Raw genomic sequence first — 19,832 nt, 5'->3', positions numbered from 1 at the left:
AGTTTGTGCAGAAATACTTTTGTTTTGCAAACCCACAGTTTCATCAGCTGCCCGGGTGGCTGGTCTCAGACAATCCTGCAGGTGAAGATGCTTGATGTGGCGTTCCTGGGCTGGCGTGGTTACACGTGGTCTGCGGTTGTGAGGCCAGTTAGACTTACTGCCAAATTCTCTAAAACGACGTAGGCGGTTTATGGCAGAGAAATTAACTAATCATTTTCTGTCAGCATGCCAATTGCATGCTCCCTCAACTTGATATTTGTGGCATTGTGACACAACTGCACATTTTAGAGTGGCCTTTTATTGTCCCCAGCACAAGGTGCACCTGAATGATCATCCTGTTTAATCAGTTTCCTGATATGCCACACCTGTCAAGTGGATGGCTTATATTGGCAAAGGAGAAATGTGCACAAACAGGGAAGTCAACAAAATTGTAGAGAAATGTAGCTTTTTGTTCCAAATTTCTGTGATTTTTATTATTTAGTTCAGCCCATGAAACATGGGACCAAAACTTTAAATTTTGTATTTTTGTTCACTGTATTGTTGTTTTTAAGGATCCAATATATATAACACAACGGGCAGCATGTAGACGAAAATGAGCTGTGCAGCTACTAGTGCTCTGTGTGTCTGTCCAGATTCGTCACGGAGCAGGCACAGGCCTCAGGGAGATCCTCAAGTCTCAAGGCGCTGGAGGTGGGAAGCTGGTGGGAAGCACTGCAGAACAGGTACTGTATCTGACTCTTCTCTCTATGCAACCTTCATTCAAACCAAACATAAATATTTAAATTTACCTATAATGGATTTGACCACAATAATGTCTGACCTTTGACCATTTCCAGATGGCGCGGCACCACCAGGAGTGGCTGGAGGATGTGGTCATCCGGCTGCTCTGTGTCTTTGCTCTGGACCGTTTCGGAGATTTTGTCTCTGATGAGGTGTGTCTTGTAGCATACCAATCTACCGTGTCCTGGGGTGGCTGAATTTAATTCAATATAACAGTGGTCACCAACCGGTTGATCTCCAAGGCATTCCTAGTCTATCACTAAACATCTGTACAAAAAAAAAAAAACTAACGATAAAGCTTTGCGTACCTATTTTTTTTGTTTCGCTGTTGGTGGTAGGTGCACTTGATTCAGTAGCCCTAGCGTTAGGAAGGCAGTGTTCCCATGCTGAACCATTTCATGAGTCTCAAGGTGGAACGCTGCCTACCCGGTAGGCCCAGAGAACAAATCAAGTGCACCTATAGGCCTACTGCTGGCCAATCAGAGCTCAGATCACTCTGTCTGCACAGTTTCTTCGAGCCATAGACTGGAAAAAGTCTCAAACAGACAGCAAAGCTGACAAGCCTACTGTGTGATTTCTAAACGTTTTAAACCATGACTAGAGAGAGACTCGATAAATACAGCAAAGAGCTGCTGTTTTTATGTGTAGGTTGTTGTTCTTCACTGTCAACACTTTGTTCAACATCTTTATAAGCCATGTACATTTTCCTTACTTTCACATGCTACAACCAGCACTGCAGCGGTGGCTTAGGAGTTAGGATACGCTTGCATTGTTATTATTAGCGGCCTGTCTTTAAAAAAATTGTATGGAGGAATATTTCACTTTCTCTGGTCATAGGAGTAACCACATGAATTGCTGCATGAAGCAGAAATAATGGCGTGTTACTTGAGTTTCGCCATGAGCTAGAAGACTATTCCCCCCTTCTCAGTTGAGGACAGTGGGACGTTGAATCCGGTGAGAGGCAGCCTCACTGCTGCTTCCTCCCTTCCATCAGCTGTAGGCCATCAGTCCACAAGAAAGTGAAATGATTATGCTCACTTAGCTGAGCCTCATAAATAATACAACAAATTATCCATTACTAGTGTGATCATATACCTCAATTAAAAATATGTAATTTCATAATTCTGAGAACATTGGCAGGGCAATTGAAGCATTGCTAATACGCAGTGATAAATGTATTGGGCTTATAGCCTATGGCACAAACATTGCTACAGAACTGTTTTTCATTTGGGTAATGTTGATAGGCTTATGTTTACAAAAATGTGTATGTTCAGTGGCTTGTGAAAGTATTCACCCCCCCTTGGCATTTTTCCTATTTTGTTGCCTTACAACCTGGATATTAAAATAGATTTTTTGGGTGGGAGGGGTTGTCATTTGATTTACACAATATGCCTACCACTTTGATGATGCAAATGATTTTTTTCATTGTGAAACAAACAAGACAGAACTTGAGCACACCTATTTCCACCCAAATTCAATGCTTTGTAGAGCCAAGTCTCTTGGGGTATGTCTCTATAACCTTGGCACACATAGCCACTGCCCTTTCTTCAAGGCAAAACTGCTCCAGTTCCTTCAAGTTGGATGGGCTCTGCTTGTGTACAGCAATCTTTAAGACATACCATAGATTCTCAATTGGATTGAAATCTGGACTTTGACTAGGCCATTCCAAGATATTTAAATGTTTCCCCTTAAATCACTGTTGCTTTAGCAGTATGCTTAGGGTTATTGTCATGCTGGAAGGTGAATCTCTTTCCCAGTCTCAAATCTCTGGAAGACTGAAACAGGCTTCACTCAAGAATTTCCATGTATTTAGCCCCATCATTCTGACCAGTTTCTCAGTTCCTGTTGATGAAAATATCCCCACAGCATGATGCTGCCACCATGTTTCACTGTGGGGATGGTAGTCTTGGGGTGATGAGAGGTATTGGGTTTGTGCCTGACATAGCGTTTTCCTTGATGGCCGAAAGGCTCAATTCTCATCTGACCAGAGTACAGTCTTCCATGTGTTTGGGGAGTCTCCCACATGCCTTTTGGCGAACACTAAATGTGTTTGCTTATTTTTTTATTTAAGCAATGTTTTTTTTTTCTGGCCACTCTTCCGTGAAGCCCAGCTCTGTGGAGTGTACGGCTTAAAGTGGTCCTATGGACAGATACTACAATCACCGCTGTGGAGCTTTACAGCTCCTTCAGGGTTAACTTTGGTCTCTTTGTTGTCTCTGATTTAATGCCCTCCTTGCCTGGTCTGTGAGTTTTGGTGGGCGGCCCTCTCGGCAGGTTTGTTGTGGTGCCATATTCTTTACATTTTCAAATAATGGATTTAGTGATGCTCCGTGGGATGTTCAAAGTTTCAGATATTTTTTTTATAACCCAACCCTGATCTGTACTTCTCCAACTTTGTCCCTGACCTGTTTGGAGAGCTCCTTGGACTTCATGGTGCTGCTTGCTTGGTGGTGCCCCTTGCTTTGTGGTGTTGCAGAATCTGGGGCTTTTCAGAACAGGGATCTATAAACTCAGCAGCAAAAAAAATGTCCCATTTTCAGGATCCTGTCTATCAAAGATAATTTGTAAAAATCCAAATAACTTCACAGATATTCAATGTAAAGGGTTTAAACACTTTCCCATGCTTGTTCAATTTACCATAAACAATTATTGAACATGCACCTGTGGAACGGTTGTTAAGACACTAACAGCTTACAGATGGTAGGCAATTAAGGTCACAGTTATGAAAACTTAGGACACTAAAGAGGCCTTTCTACTGACTCTGGGGAAAAACACCAAAATAAAGATGCCCAGGGTCCCTGCTCATCTGCATGAATGTGCCTTAGGCATGCTGCAAGAAGGCATGAGGACTGCGGATGTGGCCAGGGCAATAAATTGCAACGTTCGCACTGTGAGATGCCTAAGACAGCGCTATAGGGAGACAGGGCGGACAGCTGATCATCCTTGCAGTGGCAGATCACGTGTAACAACACCTGCACAGGATCGGAACATCCGAACATCACACCTGCGGGACAGGTAAAGGATGGCAACAACTACCTGAATTACACCAGGAACGCACAATCCCTCCATCAGTGCTCAGACTGTCCGCAATAGGATGAGAGAGGCTGGACTGAGGGCTTGTAGCCTGTTGTAAGGCAGGTCCTCACCAGACATCACCGGCGGTGATGGGCACAAATCCACTGTTGTTGGACCAGACAGGCAAAAAGTGCTCTTCACTGAGGAGTTGCGTTTATCGACAAAGGAATGAGCGTTACACCAAGGCCTGTACTCTAAAGCAGGATCAATTTGGAGGTGGAGGGTCCGTCATGGTCTGGGGCGGTGTCTCACAGCATCGAACTGAGCTTGTTATTGCAGGCATTCTCAACGCTGTGCGTTACAGGGAAGATATCCTCCTCCCTCATGTGGTACCCTTCTTGCAGGTTCATCCTGGCATGACAATGCCACCAGCCATACTGCTCGTTCCGTGCGTGATTTCCTGCAAGACAGGAATGCCAGTGTTCTGCCATGGCCAGCGAAGAGCCCGGATCTCAATCTCATTTAGCACGTCTGGGACCTGTTGGATCGGAGGGTCAGGGCTAGGGCCATTCACCCCAGGAATGTCCAGGAACTTGCAGGTGCAATGGTGGAAGAGTGGGGTAACATCTCACAGCAAGAACTGGCAAATCTGGTGCAGTCCATGAGGAGGAGATGCGCTGCAGTACTTAATGCAGCTGGTGGCCACACCAGATACGCACTGTTACTTTTGATCCCCCCCCCTTTGTTCAGGACACATTCCATTTTTGTTAGTCACGTGTCTGTGGAACTTGTTCAGTGTATGTCTTAGTTGTTGAATCTTATGTTCATACAAATATTTACACATGTTAATTTTGCTGGGGAAAAAAAGTTATTGACAGCAACAGGACTTTTTTTTTTTTGCTGAGTTCATACTGAGACCATGTGACACTTAGATTGTACACAGGTGAACTCATAGCAAAGGGGGTGAATACATATGCATGCACCACTTTTACGTTTAGTATTTTTCTGAATTTTCTGAAACAAGTAAAATAAAAAATCATTCCACTTCACCATTTTGGACTATTTTGTGCATGTCCATTACATGAAATTCAATTAAAAATCCATGTAAATTACAAATTGTGATGCAACAAAATTGGTGAACCGCCAAGGGGGATGAATACTTTTGCAAGGTTATGTACAGTTGAAGTCGCACGTTTACTTACACTTAGGTTGGAGTCATTAAAACTTGTTTTTCAACCACTCCACAAATTTCTTGTTAACAAACTATAGTTTTGGCAAGTCAGTAAAGACATCTACTTTGTGCATGACACAAGTCATTTTTCCAACAATTGTTTAAAGACAGGTTATTTAACATAAATCACTGTATCACAATTCCAGTGGGTCAGAAGTTTACATACACCAAATTGACTGTACCTTTGAACAGCTTGAAAAATTCCAGAAAATTGTCATGCTTTAGAAGATTCTGATAGGCTAATTGACATCATTTGAGTCAATTGGAGGTGTACCTGTAGATGCATTTCAAGGCCTACCTTCAAACTCAGTATCTCTTTGCTTGACATCATGGGAAAATAAAAAAAAATAAGCCAAGACCACAGAAAAAAAATTGTAGACCTCCACAAGTTTGGTTCATCCTTGGGAGCAATTTCCAAATGCCTGAAGATAACACTTTCATCTGAACAAACAATAGTACACAAGTATAAATACCATGGGACCACGCAGCCGTCATACCGCTCAGGAAGGAGATGCGTTCCTTCTAGAGATGAACGTATTTTGGTGCAAAAAGTGCACATCAATCCCAGAACAACAGCAAAGGACCTTGTGAAGATGCTGGAGGAAACGGGTACAAAAATATTGATATCCACAGCAAAACGAGTTCTATATCAACATGAAGGCCGCTCAGCAAGGAATAAGCCACTGCTCCAAGACCGCCATAAAAAATCCAGACTACTGTTTGCAACTGCACATGGGGACAAAGATCGTACTTTTTGGAGAAATGTCCTCTGGTCTGATGAAACAAAAATAGAACTCTGTGGCCATAATGACCATTATGTTTGGAGGAGAAAGGGGGAGGGTTGCAAGCCAAAGAACACCATCCCAACCGTGAAGCACTGGTGCACTTCACAAAATAGATGGCATCATGAGGCAGGAAAATTATGTGGATATATTGAAGCAACATTTCAAGACATCAGTGGGTGATACCTTGGTTGCAAAGGGGTCTTCCAAATGGGTCTTCCAAATGGGTCTTCCAAATGGACAATGACCTAAAGCATACTTCCAAATTTGTGGCAAAATGGCTTGAGGACAACAAAGTCAAGGTATTGGAGTGGCCATCGCAAAGCCCTGTCCTAAATCCTACAGAACATTTGTGGGCACAACTGAAAAAATGTGTGCGAGCAAGGAGGCCTACAAACCTGACTCAGTTACACCAGCTCTGTCAGGAGGAATGGGCCAAAATTCACCCAACTTATTGTGGGATGCTTGTGGAAGGCTACCTTAAATGTTTAACGCAAGTTAAACAATTTAAAGGCAGTGCTACCAAATACAAATTGAGTCTATGTAAACTTGTGACCCACTGGGAATGTGATGAAAGAAATAAAGCTGAAATAAATAATTCTCTCTTCTATTATTCTGACATTTCACATTCTTAAAATAAAGGAGTGATCCTTCCTGACCTAAGAGAGGGAATTTTTACAAGGATTAAATGTCAGGAATTGTGAAAAACTGATTTTAAATGTATTTGGCCAAGGTGTATGTGAACTTCTGACTTCAACTGTATTTATGTATAATGATCTTTGACTCAAAAGGTTGGTGACTACTCCTCTGGGATAGGTTACAATATTCCAAGAACAAAAAAAGCAAGAGTTTACAGAATTTTGCAACCCTACTCACTATCATTTACGAGTCAGGCTTTGCTGTTTGTCTAACATGCTGTCTCTCTGGTCAGGTGGTTGCTCCGGTTCGAGAGACCTGTGCCCAGACACTGGGCGTGGCCTTGCGCCACATGACTGACAGCGGTGTTGCCATGACAGTAGACATCCTACTGAAGCTGCTGACGGAGGACCAGTGGGAGGTCCGGCACGGGGGTCTTCTGGGCATCAAGTATGGCCTGGCAGTCAGACAGGTACCACTAACCTCCTGTTTTGTCTGCTTGCCTCTGTCACCCAACATGCATGATGCGTGTTATCCATTTTAAGGCAGTAAAACAAGTGTTTTATACATGCATTAATTTATTCCCCCAAGTTTTCTGAGCAAAAAACAGGCTGCATCTAGTTCATGATCCCTGAACTGCACTCATTGTCTTTCTATACACTTTTTTTCCTCGCTTTCCTCTCAGGACCTGATATCCGCTCTGCTTCCACGGGTGCTCCCTGCCATCACGCAGGGGCTGCAGGACCTGGATGATGATGTTAGAGCGGTGGCGGCCGCGGCCCTCATCCCTGTGGTGGACGGGTTAGTGCAGCTACTCCCCAACAAGGTCAGACAGGAGCTCCTCTCCACAGTCACTCTTTACACATGGTCACCTTAACTGCTCCTTATCCTCTCTCCAACCTCACTCCTCTGTTATGCCTGTCCCATGGCTTTGCCTTTATTGTCATTGTAAACTTCTTCAGACCTGGCCAACCTGCACACATTTTGCCCACCATGCACGCAATTTGAGATGAAAGTTCGCCGGTACGAGAAAAACTCAACTCTAAAACAGTCTTCTAGTTGGCACATTGTGATTTACTGACTCAATCTCTAGCTTTCTGCTCTGATCCCAGAAAGCACTTATTGTAGTTCAGTGTGTGTTGCTGCGTGGATGGAAACAGAAACCGTTACGTTAGACTCTTAAAGATTAGTAGACCTATGTTACTTAATCAGTTCTTGGTCGGTCCTCTTTAAATAGCCGTGTGTCGACAGTAGGCTGCTAATGATGATAATAGTCAGTTCACCGATGTCAACGAGGCATGTTGAACGAATGGTAGCCTAGTGGCTCAGACTTAACTTGATGGATTAGGTCAGAGAGGGAGATCTGAAACAAGCCCCTATAGGCCTAGTTCAGTTTCCTATTCCTAATAGCCTACGGTGAGCTAGACTACTAGCTGCTTTGCGTCCAGCAATTGATTTGTTCTGAATTATCTCCCCAAACAAAATGTAAGAAGCCATTTTCACTAGATTATCCACATAGACACCTAATAATGAGAATAATCTTTACCCCTTAAATTTTACCTAGAATAATGTGACATTTTAAGGCTGAAACACAAGACTTCCATGTTGGCTACATTGTTTATCATTTAAGACTAAGTTTCAGGAAATGGCAATTACAGGTAAAAATAATGCTAAATGCTCCAACTTCTTGAGGGGGAAATTGACTCTTACATCAACCCCACCTTGTCAGAATATCCTAGGGAGAGCCCTGATTGTACATTTTAAAAATATAAACACAACATGAAGTGTTGGTCCCATGTTTCATGAGCTGAAATAAGATCCCAGAAATGTTCAATATGCACAAATAGCTTATTTCTCTCAAATGTGTTAACATCCCTGTTAGTGAGCATTTCTCCTTTGCCAAGATATGCCACACCTGTCAGGTGGATGGATTTCCCAGAAGCTGATTAAACAGCATGGTCATTACACAGGTGCACTTTGTGCTGGGGACAATAAAAGGCCACTCTAAAATGTGCAGTTTTGTCACACACCGCCACTTTTTGATGGAGCGTGCAATTGGTATGCTGTCTGCAGGAATGTCCATCAGAGCTGTTGCCAGAGAATTGAACGTTAAAGCCGACCTCCAATGTTGTTTGAAAGACTTTGGCTGTACGTCCAACCGACCTCACAACTGTAGACCACCTGTATGGGTGTCGTGTGGGCGACCGGTGTGCTGATTTCAGCGTTGTGAACAGAGTGCCCCATGGTAGGGTTATGGTATGGGCAGGCATAAGCTACGAACACAATTGCATTTTATTGATGGCAATTTGAATGCACAGAGATACCGTGATAAAATCCTACGGCCCATTGTCGTGCCATTCATCCTCCGCCATCACCTCATGTTTCAGCATGATCATGCACAGCCCCATGTCGCGAGGATCTGTAAACAATTCCTGTAAGCTGAAAATGTCTCAGTTCTTCCATGGCCTGCATACTCATCAGACATGTCACCAATTGAGCATGTTTGGGATGCTCTGGGTCGCCATGTTCCAATATCCATTGAAAATATGTGACAACATTAGACAGGCCACATCAATTTAGAGGTATGTGTGACCAACCGATGCATATCTGTATTCCCAGTTGTGAAATCCATAGATTAGGCCCACATTTTTTTCAATTGACAGATTTTCCTTATATAAATTGTAACTCAGTAAAATCTTGTTGCGTTTTTATATTTTAGTTCAGTACAATTAATTACTGAAGAACAGCCTACCATTCCTACTGAGGCAGTCTTCTGCCAACATAAGGCAAAAACCCCCACAATTTGACTTTGATTTGAGCAGTGTGGGTGTCGCCCGCGCCGTCGTGGGGTCTGCGGGGTGGGTGCCGCCGCCGCGCAGAAGTGGTGCTCAAAATTATTGGCATGTCTATGGCACAATAGGGTTGTGTTCAGTTGGCACCAAATGGAAGAGAACTGATTGAAATCGGGACGGACTACCTGGACATTTTCGTTTTTTCCCGTTGCAAAATGTTTTCCATTGAGTTTGCTGATGAACCCAACCCAGTTTGATGTTTATTTGCTCTGTTTTTTTCAGTACGGTGCTAACCATAGCAGTTGTCTCTGTTTTGTGTAGATAATGACTGCTGTTTTTCCCCCTTTTTTTCGGTATTGTTCAGGTCCCATTCATAGTGAACTCCCTGTGGGACGCTCTCCTGGAGCTTGATGACCTGACAGCCTCCACCAACAGCATCATGACCCTACTGTCCTCTCTGCTCGCCTACCCTCAAGTCCGACAGTGCAGGTGAGTGACACCTCTCCGGTCTGTACAGGTATAACCTCTTCTCCCACTACATCATGGAAATCATAAACATCTTGTACTTTAAGGAACATTCCAATGATCTACAGTCAAAACTGTGCGCTAAAAGTTGTGGTAAAAAGCAGGTCTTGTAAAGTCAATGGTGTTTATGGCTGAGAAACATTCAAACCAGTACGTGTTTGTTGTTGTGGTTCCCTTTGTCAATGAAACATCTAGTGTGCTTAGGATGTACTAAGGACAACTTTGTCAAGGGATGATAGGCCCAACAACGCTCTCTTTTTGTCCCTCCAGCATGCAGCAGTCCCTAACGGTCCTCGTTCCTCGGGTCTGGCCATTCCTTAGACACACCATATCATCAGTTAGACGGGCCGCACTAGAGACCCTTTTCACCCTACTATCCAAAGCTGACCAGGTGGGTTTGTAAGAGAAATATGTCAATGGCCCAATCCTAAATGGACCCCTATGCACGAGTGTCAAATCTGAGAGGATTTGACAGGTGTAAGTAATAAGGTAATAGCTCTGCCTTTCCCCCTGATAGGCTAGGTGGAAGTTTCACCATATTGCCTGTACCAATCAAATCCTCTCCGGTCTCCACACACGTAGGGCCTTACATGCTGACCACACCACTCGCGTTACAAAATAAATGTATACATGTTATTCAGTCATTGCAGCCACACTGCTTGCACACGTCAACAACGCTGCATAGCCAGACGCTAAAATAGAACTTGGTCCCGCCACTCCAATCTCCTCATTGGTTTTTAGGAGCATATACCCACGTGGCTGATTGAAAGATGACCTGAGGTCCACATGGCAGTTGGTAGTGGTAATGCACCTTAAAGTTGGTTGCAAACCGCCATATAAAGTCCAAAGAAGATCAAGAAGCCTGGAAGAGGAGTCTACTAGAAACCAATTCGGGTTACCCTTTTATCTGTGGATTAATTGTCAGAGTAGAGGACCTTGTGCATTTCAGGTAAAATAACAACAACCCAATGTTTATATCCCAGGACAAATTAGCTATAGTTGGTTCAGAGTTAGTTTTGAGATATCAACCTGCTTGTCCGTATCGCGTCTGGTGTGTGTGGACAAAATCAACATGCATGCTATGGCGCACGCGAGCACCCTGTCTAGTCATCCATTTTGAGGTTGGGCCAATTTTTGGAACGCTAATGTATGAATACAACTCTTCGTTGTCATAACTGAAATCTGCTTTGTGTTGTTCCAGAGCTGTGCATTATGGCTCAACCAGGTCCTGCAAGACATGCTCCGACACATCTTCCAGTCCTGCATCCTGGAGAGCAATCAGGAGATCCTGGACCTCATCCAAAAGGTTTGAGACACACACCACACGAGGCAGGTTTCCATTGACCCAGGTTTATTCGACAAAAGCAATTTCGCAAACAAATGATTGTGACGTGTAATAAAAAATGGCAGATATAGGAGACATTTTCTAAAGATCTACAACATTTTTATCCGTTCACTGGGTGGAGTTGTCTTTTGTCTAACTTTTTATTTGCAACAAATGATGGGAACAGTGTTTTTCGAGTAAATGATTGCCAAATGATTTTGATGCTACGGGGCACGTGAGGCCATTTAATGCATTTAATTCTAAGTGCCTTCTGCTTGCAAGTGAAAAAAAATCTACTAGAAAATGTTTTCTTTGCGAGACGACAAAGATTATCCTGACTTTCAAGAATTCCTGAATAGGATAGTTGGAAAGTTTCTCCATTCAATTTGCCAGCAGCATGCCACCCTGCATCCCACTGCTGACTTGCCTCTGAAGCTAAGCAGGGTTGGTTCTGGATGGGAGACCAGATGCTGCTGGAAGTGGGGTTAGGAGTGCCAGTAGGAGGCACTCTATCTTCAGGTCCATAAATAAATTAAAATACATATATAGGACACCTACTCATTCAAGGATTTTTCTTAATTGTTATTATTTTCTGCATTGTAGAATAATAGTGAAGACATACACTATGAAATAACATGTATGGAATCATATAGTACAAATATATTCTTCAAAGTAGCCACCCTTTGCCTTGATGACAGCTTTGCACACTTTTGGCATTCTCTCAACCAGCTTCATCTGCAATGCTTTTCCAACAGTCTTGCAGGAGTTCCCACATGCTGAGCACTTGTTGGCTGCTTTTCCTTTACTCTGCGGTCCAACTCATCACAAACCATCTCAATTTGGTTTGAGGTTAGGTGATTTTGGAGGGTTCTCGTCATCTAATGCAGAACTCCATCACTCTCCTTCTTTGTCAAATAGCTCTTACGTAGGCTAGAGGTGTGTTGGGTCATTGTCCTGTTGAAAAATAAATTACAGTCCCACTAAGCGCAAATCAAATCAAATCAAACTAGATGGGATGGTGTATCGCTGCATAATGCAGTGGTAGCAATGGTTAAGTGTGCCTTGAATTCTAAATAAATCACTGACTGTCACAAGCAAAGCACCATCACACCTCCTCCATGCTTCACGGTGGCAACGACACACGAAGATCATTCGTTCACTTTTTCGGTTGAAACCGAAAATCTCCTATTTGAACTCATCAGACCAAAGGACAGATTTCGACCGGTCTAATGTCCATTGCTTGTTTTCTTAGCCAAAGTAAGTCTCTTCTAATTTGTATCCTATAGTAGTGGTTTCTTTGCAGCAATTTGACCTTGAACGCCTGATTCATGCTGTCTCCTCTGAACAGTTGATGTTGAGATGTGTATTTTACTTGAACTCTGATGCATTTATTTGGGCTGCAATTTCTGAGGCTGGGCTCCCGAGTGGCACAGCAGTCTAAAGCACTGCCTCTCAGTGCTAGAGGCGTCCCTACAGACCCTGGTTTGAATCCAGGCTGGATCACATACGGCCGTGATTGGGAGTCCCATAGGGCAGCACACAATTGGCCCAGCGTTGTTAGGGTTTGGCCGGGGTAGGCCGTCATTGTGAATAAGAATTTGTTCTTAACTGACTTGCCTAGTTAGTTAAAGAGAAAATAATGAACTCATCCTCTGCAGCAGAGGTAATTGGGTCGTCCTTTCCTGTGGCGGTCCTGTCGTTTCTCTTTGCTTAATTGAGCTGTTCTTGCCATAATATGTACTCGGTCTCTTACCAAATAGGGCTATATTCTGTATACCACCCCTACCATGTCACAACACAACTGATTGGGTCAAGCACGTTAAGAAGGAAAGAAATTCCACCAATTAACTTAACGAGGCACATCTGTTAATTGAACTGCATTCCAGGTGACTACCTCATGAAGCTGGTTGAGAGAATGCCATGAGTGTGAAAAGCTGTCAAGGCAAAAGGTGACTACTTTGTAGATTGTCAAATATAAAATATATTTTGATTTATTTAATACTTCCAGAGACATACCCCAAGCGACTTAACAGCTGTAATCGCAGCAAAAGGAGGCGCAAAGTATTAACTTAAGGGGGCTGAATAATTTTGTACGCCCAATTTTTCAGTTTTTGAGTTGTTAAAAAAGTTTGAAATATCCAATAAATGTCGTTCCACTTCATGATTGTGTCCCACTTGTTGTTGATTCTTCACAAAAAAATACAGTTTTATATCTTTATGTTTGAAGCCTGAAATGTGGCAAAAGCTCGCAAAGTTCAAGGGGGCCGAATACTTTCGCAAGGCACTGTATGTAAGTAGGAAACCTGCAAAATCAGCAGTGTATCAAATACTTGTTCTCCCCACTGTATGTCTTCCAATGTCCCAGGGTAGTGATTGGGGACATTGCCCTGTGTAAGGTACCTTCTTTTGGATGGACCGTTAAACAGGTGTCCTGACTCTCTGTGGTCACTAAAGATACCATGGCACTTATCGTAAGAGTAGGGTGCTCACCCTGTGTCCTGGCTATATTCCCAATCTGGCCCTCACACCATCACAGCCACCTAATCATCCCCAGGTTCCAATTGGCTCATTCATCCCTCTTCCTCTCCCCTGTTACTATTCCTCGGGTTGCTGCTGTAAATGAGAATGTGTTCTCAGTCAACTTACCTGGTAAAATAAATTATTTCAGATCTACAGGAGTGCAAGTTTCACCATGGCACAGACCGTGGTGATATTTTGGCACATGAGCATTATCGGAATATGGCAAATATGAATAAATGATTGCATTCTATCCATGCTGGCTTTCCCAGGATAGTCATGAAGCAGATGGGAGGTGGGAGGGCATACATGCTGTCGTCAATTTATTCATGCTGAATTAGCCTAAATGCGGAATGGAAAAACTTCAATTTTTCTTTTTAAATGACCCTAGGTTTTTGCAGATGTTTATTTAATTTGTGTGACGTCATTACGTCCAGCTGTTTTTATCGACATGATTGTTAAATAGAAATGCACCCTAGCAGGCAATTGTTGCATCTGTTTTCTTTACAAACGTTCTAAATGTCAACAAAAAAATCACTGGACAAGTTAATGGAAACATGGCTAACATCATATATCCTGACTAGGGATGCTACACTCCTGTAATTTTTCAATAAATTCCCTGGTTTTCCAGAAATCCTGGTTGATTGATCCAAATTTTCCTGCTTATTCCCTCCTGATTCTGGGATTTGGGGAAAACCAGGGAATTTAAATTTAAGTTCCAGGAATTTTGCAATCGTAAATCCTGGCTGCTGTTTTTAACGAGTTTTGTCTTCTTGTAGGTGTGGACCGAGCTGCTGCGCCAGGCCCCTCAGCAGTACGTAGTAGCAGCCAGCTGTCCCTGGATGGGCGCCTGGCTCTGTCTGATGATGCAAGCCTCTCACATCCCCATAGACATCAACATGCTGCTGGAAGTCAAGTCTCGCTGCAAGGTGAGAGGATGGTTACTCCGTTAGGTCTGATCGTTACATCCGCTACAGATTGTATTCTCAATTGTGCTCTTATTCCAAAATTAGAGTGCGCCCTTAGGATATACACTCAGTGGCCAGTTTATTAGGTACACCACCCCATTAACAAAAGTGGTTCGTTCCTACAGACAGAGAGTCTCGTGGCCGTGGCTTGCTATATAAGGCAAGCACAGGCATCAAGGCATTGAATTACTGTTCGATTGAACTTTAGAATGGGCAAAACTAGTGACCTAAGCGACTTTGAGCGGTGGTATGATCGTTGGTTCCAGGCGCGCCGGTTCCAGTATATCAAACGGCCGGCCTCCGGGGCTTTTCAGGCAAGACATTGTCTAGGCGTTACAGATAATGGGGCGACAAACTAAACTTCCAGTCAGCTGCAGTCATGTGGGCGATAACAGCTCGTAGATGAGATGTCAAAGGAGAATGGCAAAAACCATGCAAGCTAACAGGCGGGCCACAAACAGACAAATAACGGTGCAGTACAACAGTGTTGTGCAGAACGGCATATCGGAACGCATAACTCGTCTGTCCTTGTCACGGATGGGATATTGCAACAGGCGCCCACACCAGATTCCACTCCTATCGGCTAAAACCAATAAGCGGCTCCAATGGGCACGCGATCACCAACACTGAACAATTGAGGAGTGGAAAACATTGCCTGGTCAGATGAATCCTGGTTCCTGTTGTCATGCTGATGACACAGGATTTGGCGTAAGCAGCATGAGTCCATGGCCACATCCTGCCTGGTGTCAACGTTACAGGCTGGTGGTGTAATGGTGTGGGGAATGTTTCCTGGCACATGTTAGGACCCTTGATACCAATTGAGCAATGTTTCCATGACCCAAATAATTCAGGTGGTTCTGGAGGCAAGGGGGGAGCAACGACCCGGTACTAGATAATAAACTGGCCACTGATTGTATATTGCCTCGTATGATGCAATAGTCTAGGGCGCTATTATTTATTAGGGCACACTGTAGACACTTTTTGCAACGGAAAACAAAAGTGACTGTTCTTATTGCACAACCTCAGATGGTAGTCCGTTTTGGGCAAAAAATAAACATTTCAGGCCTACTGAACTCGACCCAGGGTTCTGATGCAGATGTTCTCTAATATCATTTGACAGGAGAAGGCTGGTGGGAAGCCTCGCCAGGGAGCCTTGGTTCAAGTGAAGGAGACTGTTCAGGAGTACATCGCCGGGGCAGAAACTGTGACCGAGGACCCAGTGACGCGGGACTATGTGGTGACACGGGCTCGACTCATGGCCGCTAAGTTAGTCTCTGTTTCTATTCCTCAATCTAATTTTTATCCCTAGAGAGATTTAAGAAAAATCACTAAATGGTAGATTTGGGACAGTAGGCAGCGGTTGGATCCTGAGAGACTAAGATTGAGAACTGAATGCAGCACTGTATGGTATCTGCAGCCAGCTGCTACTCCGGGTTGGCCTGTTCACATCGTTTTGTCTCCAGGCCTCTTAGTGCCTGGCCGTCCTGGTATTCAGTGCATTCGGAAAGTATTCAGACCCCTTGACTTTTTCCACGTTACACATCCTTATTCTAAAATGGATACAAGTTTTTTTTCCCTCATCAATCTACACACAATACCCCATAATGACTAAGTGAAAACAGGTTTTTATACATTTTCGCACATTTATAAAGAATGTACCTTATTTACTTAAGTATTCCGGCCCTTTCCTATGAGACTCAATATTGAGCTCAGGTGCATCCTGTTTCCATTGATCATCCTTAAGATGTTTCTACAACTTGATTGGAGTTCACCTGTGGTAAATTCAATTGATTGGACATGATTTGGAAAGGCACACACCAGTCTATATAAGGTCCCACAGTTGACAGTGCATGTCAGAGGAAAAACCAAGCCATGAGGTCGAAGGCATCCGAGACAGGATTGTGTCGAGGCACAGACCTGGGGAAGGGTACCAAAAATGTCTTCAGCATTGAAGGTCCCCAAGAACACAGTGGCCTCATTTTATTTTTTGTGTATTTTACACCTTTTCTCCCCATTGTCGATATTGTCTCACCGCTACAACTCCCCAATATGCTCGAGAGAGAGAGAGAGAGAGAGAGAGAGAGAGAGAGAGAGAGAGAGAGAGAGGCAAAGGTCAAGTCATGCCAAACTGCGCTTCTTAACACCTGCCCGCCTAACCCGGAAGCCAGGTGCACCAATGTGTCAGAGGAAACACTGTACAACTGGTGATCGAAGTCAAGTAAAGCCTCCCCTAACCCGGACGATGCTGGGCCAATTGTGTTCTGCCCTATGGGACACCCAGTCACAGCCAGTTGTGACACAGTCTGGGTTTGAACCCGGGTCTGTATTTACGCTCAGCTTAGTCCACTGCTCCACTGGGGAGGCGGCCTTCATCACTCTTGAAAGAAGTTTGGAACCACCAAGACTATTCCTAGTGCTGGCCGCCCAGCCAAACTGAGCAATCTGGGGAGAGGGGCCTTGGTCAGGGAGGTGACCAAGAATCCGATGGTCACTCTGACAGAGCTCCAGAGTTCCTCTGTGGAGATGGGAGAACCTTCCAGAAAGACAACCATCTCTGCAGCACTCCACCAATCAGGCTTTTATGTTAGAGATGGAAGCCACTCCTCAGTAAAAGGCACATGACAGCCCGCTTGGAGTTTGCCAAAAAGCACCTAAAGGACTCTAACCATAAGAAACAAGATTCTCTGGTCTTATGAGACCAAGATTGAACTCTTTGGCCTGAATGCCAAGCGTCACGTCTTGAGGAAACCTGGCACCATCCCTACGGTGAAGCATGGTGGTGGTAGCATCATGCTGTGGGGATGTTTTTCAGAGGCAGGGCCAGGGAGACCAGTCAGGATCGAGGGGAAAGATAAACGGAGCAAAGTACAGAGATCCTTGATAAAAAACCTGCTCCAGAGTGCTCAGGACCTCAGACTGAGGTGACGGTTTACCTTCCTACAGGACAACGACCCTAAGCACACAGCCAAGACAACGCTGGAGTGACTTTGGGACAAGTCTCTGAATGTCCTTGAGTGGCCCGGACTTGAACCCGATCGAACTTCTCTGGAGAGACCTGGAAATAGCTGTGCAGCAATGCTTCCCATTAGAGGTCAGCCGATTAATCGGAATGGCCGATTAATTAGGGCCAATTTCAAGTTTTCATAACAATCGGAAATCTGTATTTTTGGACAACAATTATTATAATAATATTTTTTTACACCTTTATTTAACTAGGCAAGTCAGTTAACCTCTCTATGGTATGTGGGATGCTAACCTCTCTATGGTATGTGGGACCCTAGCAGATAAATCATTACAAACAGTAAACAGCCATGTAGAAGAGTTAAACAAGTCAGAAATAGAGATAACATTAATTGCTTACCTTTGATCTTCATATGGTGGCACTCAGAAGACATTCATTTACTCAATAAATGTTCCTTTTGTTCGATAAAGTCTCTTTATATCCAAAAACCTCAGTTTTGTTCACGCGTTTTCTTCAATAATCCACAGGCTCAAACGCAGTCAAAACAGGCAGACAAAAAAATCCTAATTGTATCTGTAAAGTTCATAGACACATGTCAAACAATGTTTATATTCAATCCTCAGGTTGTTTTTAGCCTAAATGCTCTATAATATTTCAACCGGACAATAACGACATCAATATAAAAGGTCAACAAGAAAGGCACTCTCGGGATTGTGCATGAAAAAGCTCTCATTCAGACTGCTCTTACTCCCTCATTTATCAGAATATAAGCCTGAAACTATCTCTAAAGACTGTTGACATCTAGTGGAAGGCATAGGAACTGCAATTTGAGTCATAAGTCTCAAATTTGAGTTGTAAAAAACGACTTACTGAATGGATTTTTTTCAGGTTTTCGCCTGCCAAATCAGTTCTGTTATACTCACAGACATTATTTTGACAGGTTTGGAAACTTTAGAGTGTTTTCAATCCATGCATATCATATCTTCTGAGCCCAAGTAACAGGCCGTTTAATTTGGGCATGCTTTTCATCCAAAATTCCGAATGCTGCCCCCTACCCTAAAGAAGTTAAGATCACATTCTTATTTTCAATGGCGGCCTAGGAACGGAGGGTTAACTGCCTTGTTCAGGGGCAGAATGACAGATTTTTAACTTGTCATCACGGGGGATTCAATCTTGCAACCCTACGGTTAACTAGTCCAATGCTCTAACCACCTGCCTCACGAGGAGCCTGCCTGAAGCCAAGGTAAGTTGCTAGCTAGCATTAAACTTATATTTATAAAAAACAATCAATCATAATCACTAGTTAACTACACATGGTTGATGATTTTACTAGTTTATCTAGCGTGTCCTTCGTTGCATATAATCGATGCGGTGCGCATTAGTGGAAAAGGGACTGTCGTTGCTTCAACGTGTACCTAACCATAAACATCAATACCTTTCTTAAAATCAATACACAGAAGTATATATTTTTAAACCTGCATATTTAGCTAAAAGAAATCCAGGTTAGCAGGCAATATTAACCAGGTGAAATTGTGTCACTTCTCTTACGTTCATTGCACGCAGAGTCAGAGTATATGCGATAATAATAAACGTTTTTTTCCCGAAATGATAGTTTCCCGGATTCGACCATATTAATGAACAAAGGCTCATATTTCTGTGTGTTATGTTATAATTAAGTCTATGATTTGATATTTGATTGAGCAGTCTGACTGAGCGATGGTAGGCAGCAGCAGGCTCGTAAGTATTCATTCAAACAGCACTTTCGTGCGTTTGCCAGCAGCTGTTTATAACTTCAAGCCTATCAACTCCCGAGATTAGGCTCGTGTAACCGATGTGAAATGGTTAGCGGGGTGCGCGCTAATAGCGTTTCAAACGTCACTTGCTTTGATACTTGGAGTAGTTGTTCCCCTTGCTCTGCATGGGTAACGCTGCTTCGAGGGTGGCTGTTGTTCGATGTGTTTCTGGTTCGAGCCCAGGTAGGAGCGAGGAGAGGGACGGAAGCTATACTGTTACACTGGCAATACTAAAGTGCATATAAGAACATCCAATAGTCAAAAGGTTAATGAAATACAAATGGTATAGAGGGAAATAGTCCTATAATTCCTATAATAACTACAACCTAAAACTTCTTACCTGGGAATATTGAAGATTCATGTTAAAAGGAAGCACCAGGTTTCATATGTTCTCATGTTCTGAGCAAGGAACTTAAACGTTAGCTTTTTTACATGGCACATATTGCACTTTTACTTTCTTCTCCAACACTTTGTTTTTGCATTATTTAAACCAAATTCAACATGTTT

General features: G+C 43.4%; 1 protein-coding gene across 1 annotated transcript in view; it reads left to right on the top strand.

Moving 5' to 3' along the window:
- The window catches only part of LOC118369538 (TATA-binding protein-associated factor 172-like), a 67,344-nt gene that overhangs the window by 16,119 nt on the left and 31,393 nt on the right, over window positions 1–19,832 (top strand). The window contains exons 9-17 of the mRNA XM_035753990.2: window positions 633–722; window positions 837–932; window positions 6,740–6,916; window positions 7,130–7,270; window positions 9,601–9,725; window positions 10,032–10,152; window positions 10,963–11,067; window positions 14,382–14,531; window positions 15,691–15,836. Coding sequence (XP_035609883.1) covers window positions 633–722; window positions 837–932; window positions 6,740–6,916; window positions 7,130–7,270; window positions 9,601–9,725; window positions 10,032–10,152; window positions 10,963–11,067; window positions 14,382–14,531; window positions 15,691–15,836 — 1,151 coding nt within the window. The remainder of the gene's footprint in view (window positions 1–632; window positions 723–836; window positions 933–6,739; window positions 6,917–7,129; window positions 7,271–9,600; window positions 9,726–10,031; window positions 10,153–10,962; window positions 11,068–14,381; window positions 14,532–15,690; window positions 15,837–19,832) is intronic.

Source organism: Oncorhynchus keta, chromosome 36 (assembly GCF_023373465.1).
Source record: "Oncorhynchus keta strain PuntledgeMale-10-30-2019 chromosome 36, Oket_V2, whole genome shotgun sequence".
Taxonomy (NCBI): domain Eukaryota; kingdom Metazoa; phylum Chordata; class Actinopteri; order Salmoniformes; family Salmonidae; genus Oncorhynchus; species Oncorhynchus keta.
This window is presented reverse-complemented; position numbering and strand designations above follow the sequence as displayed.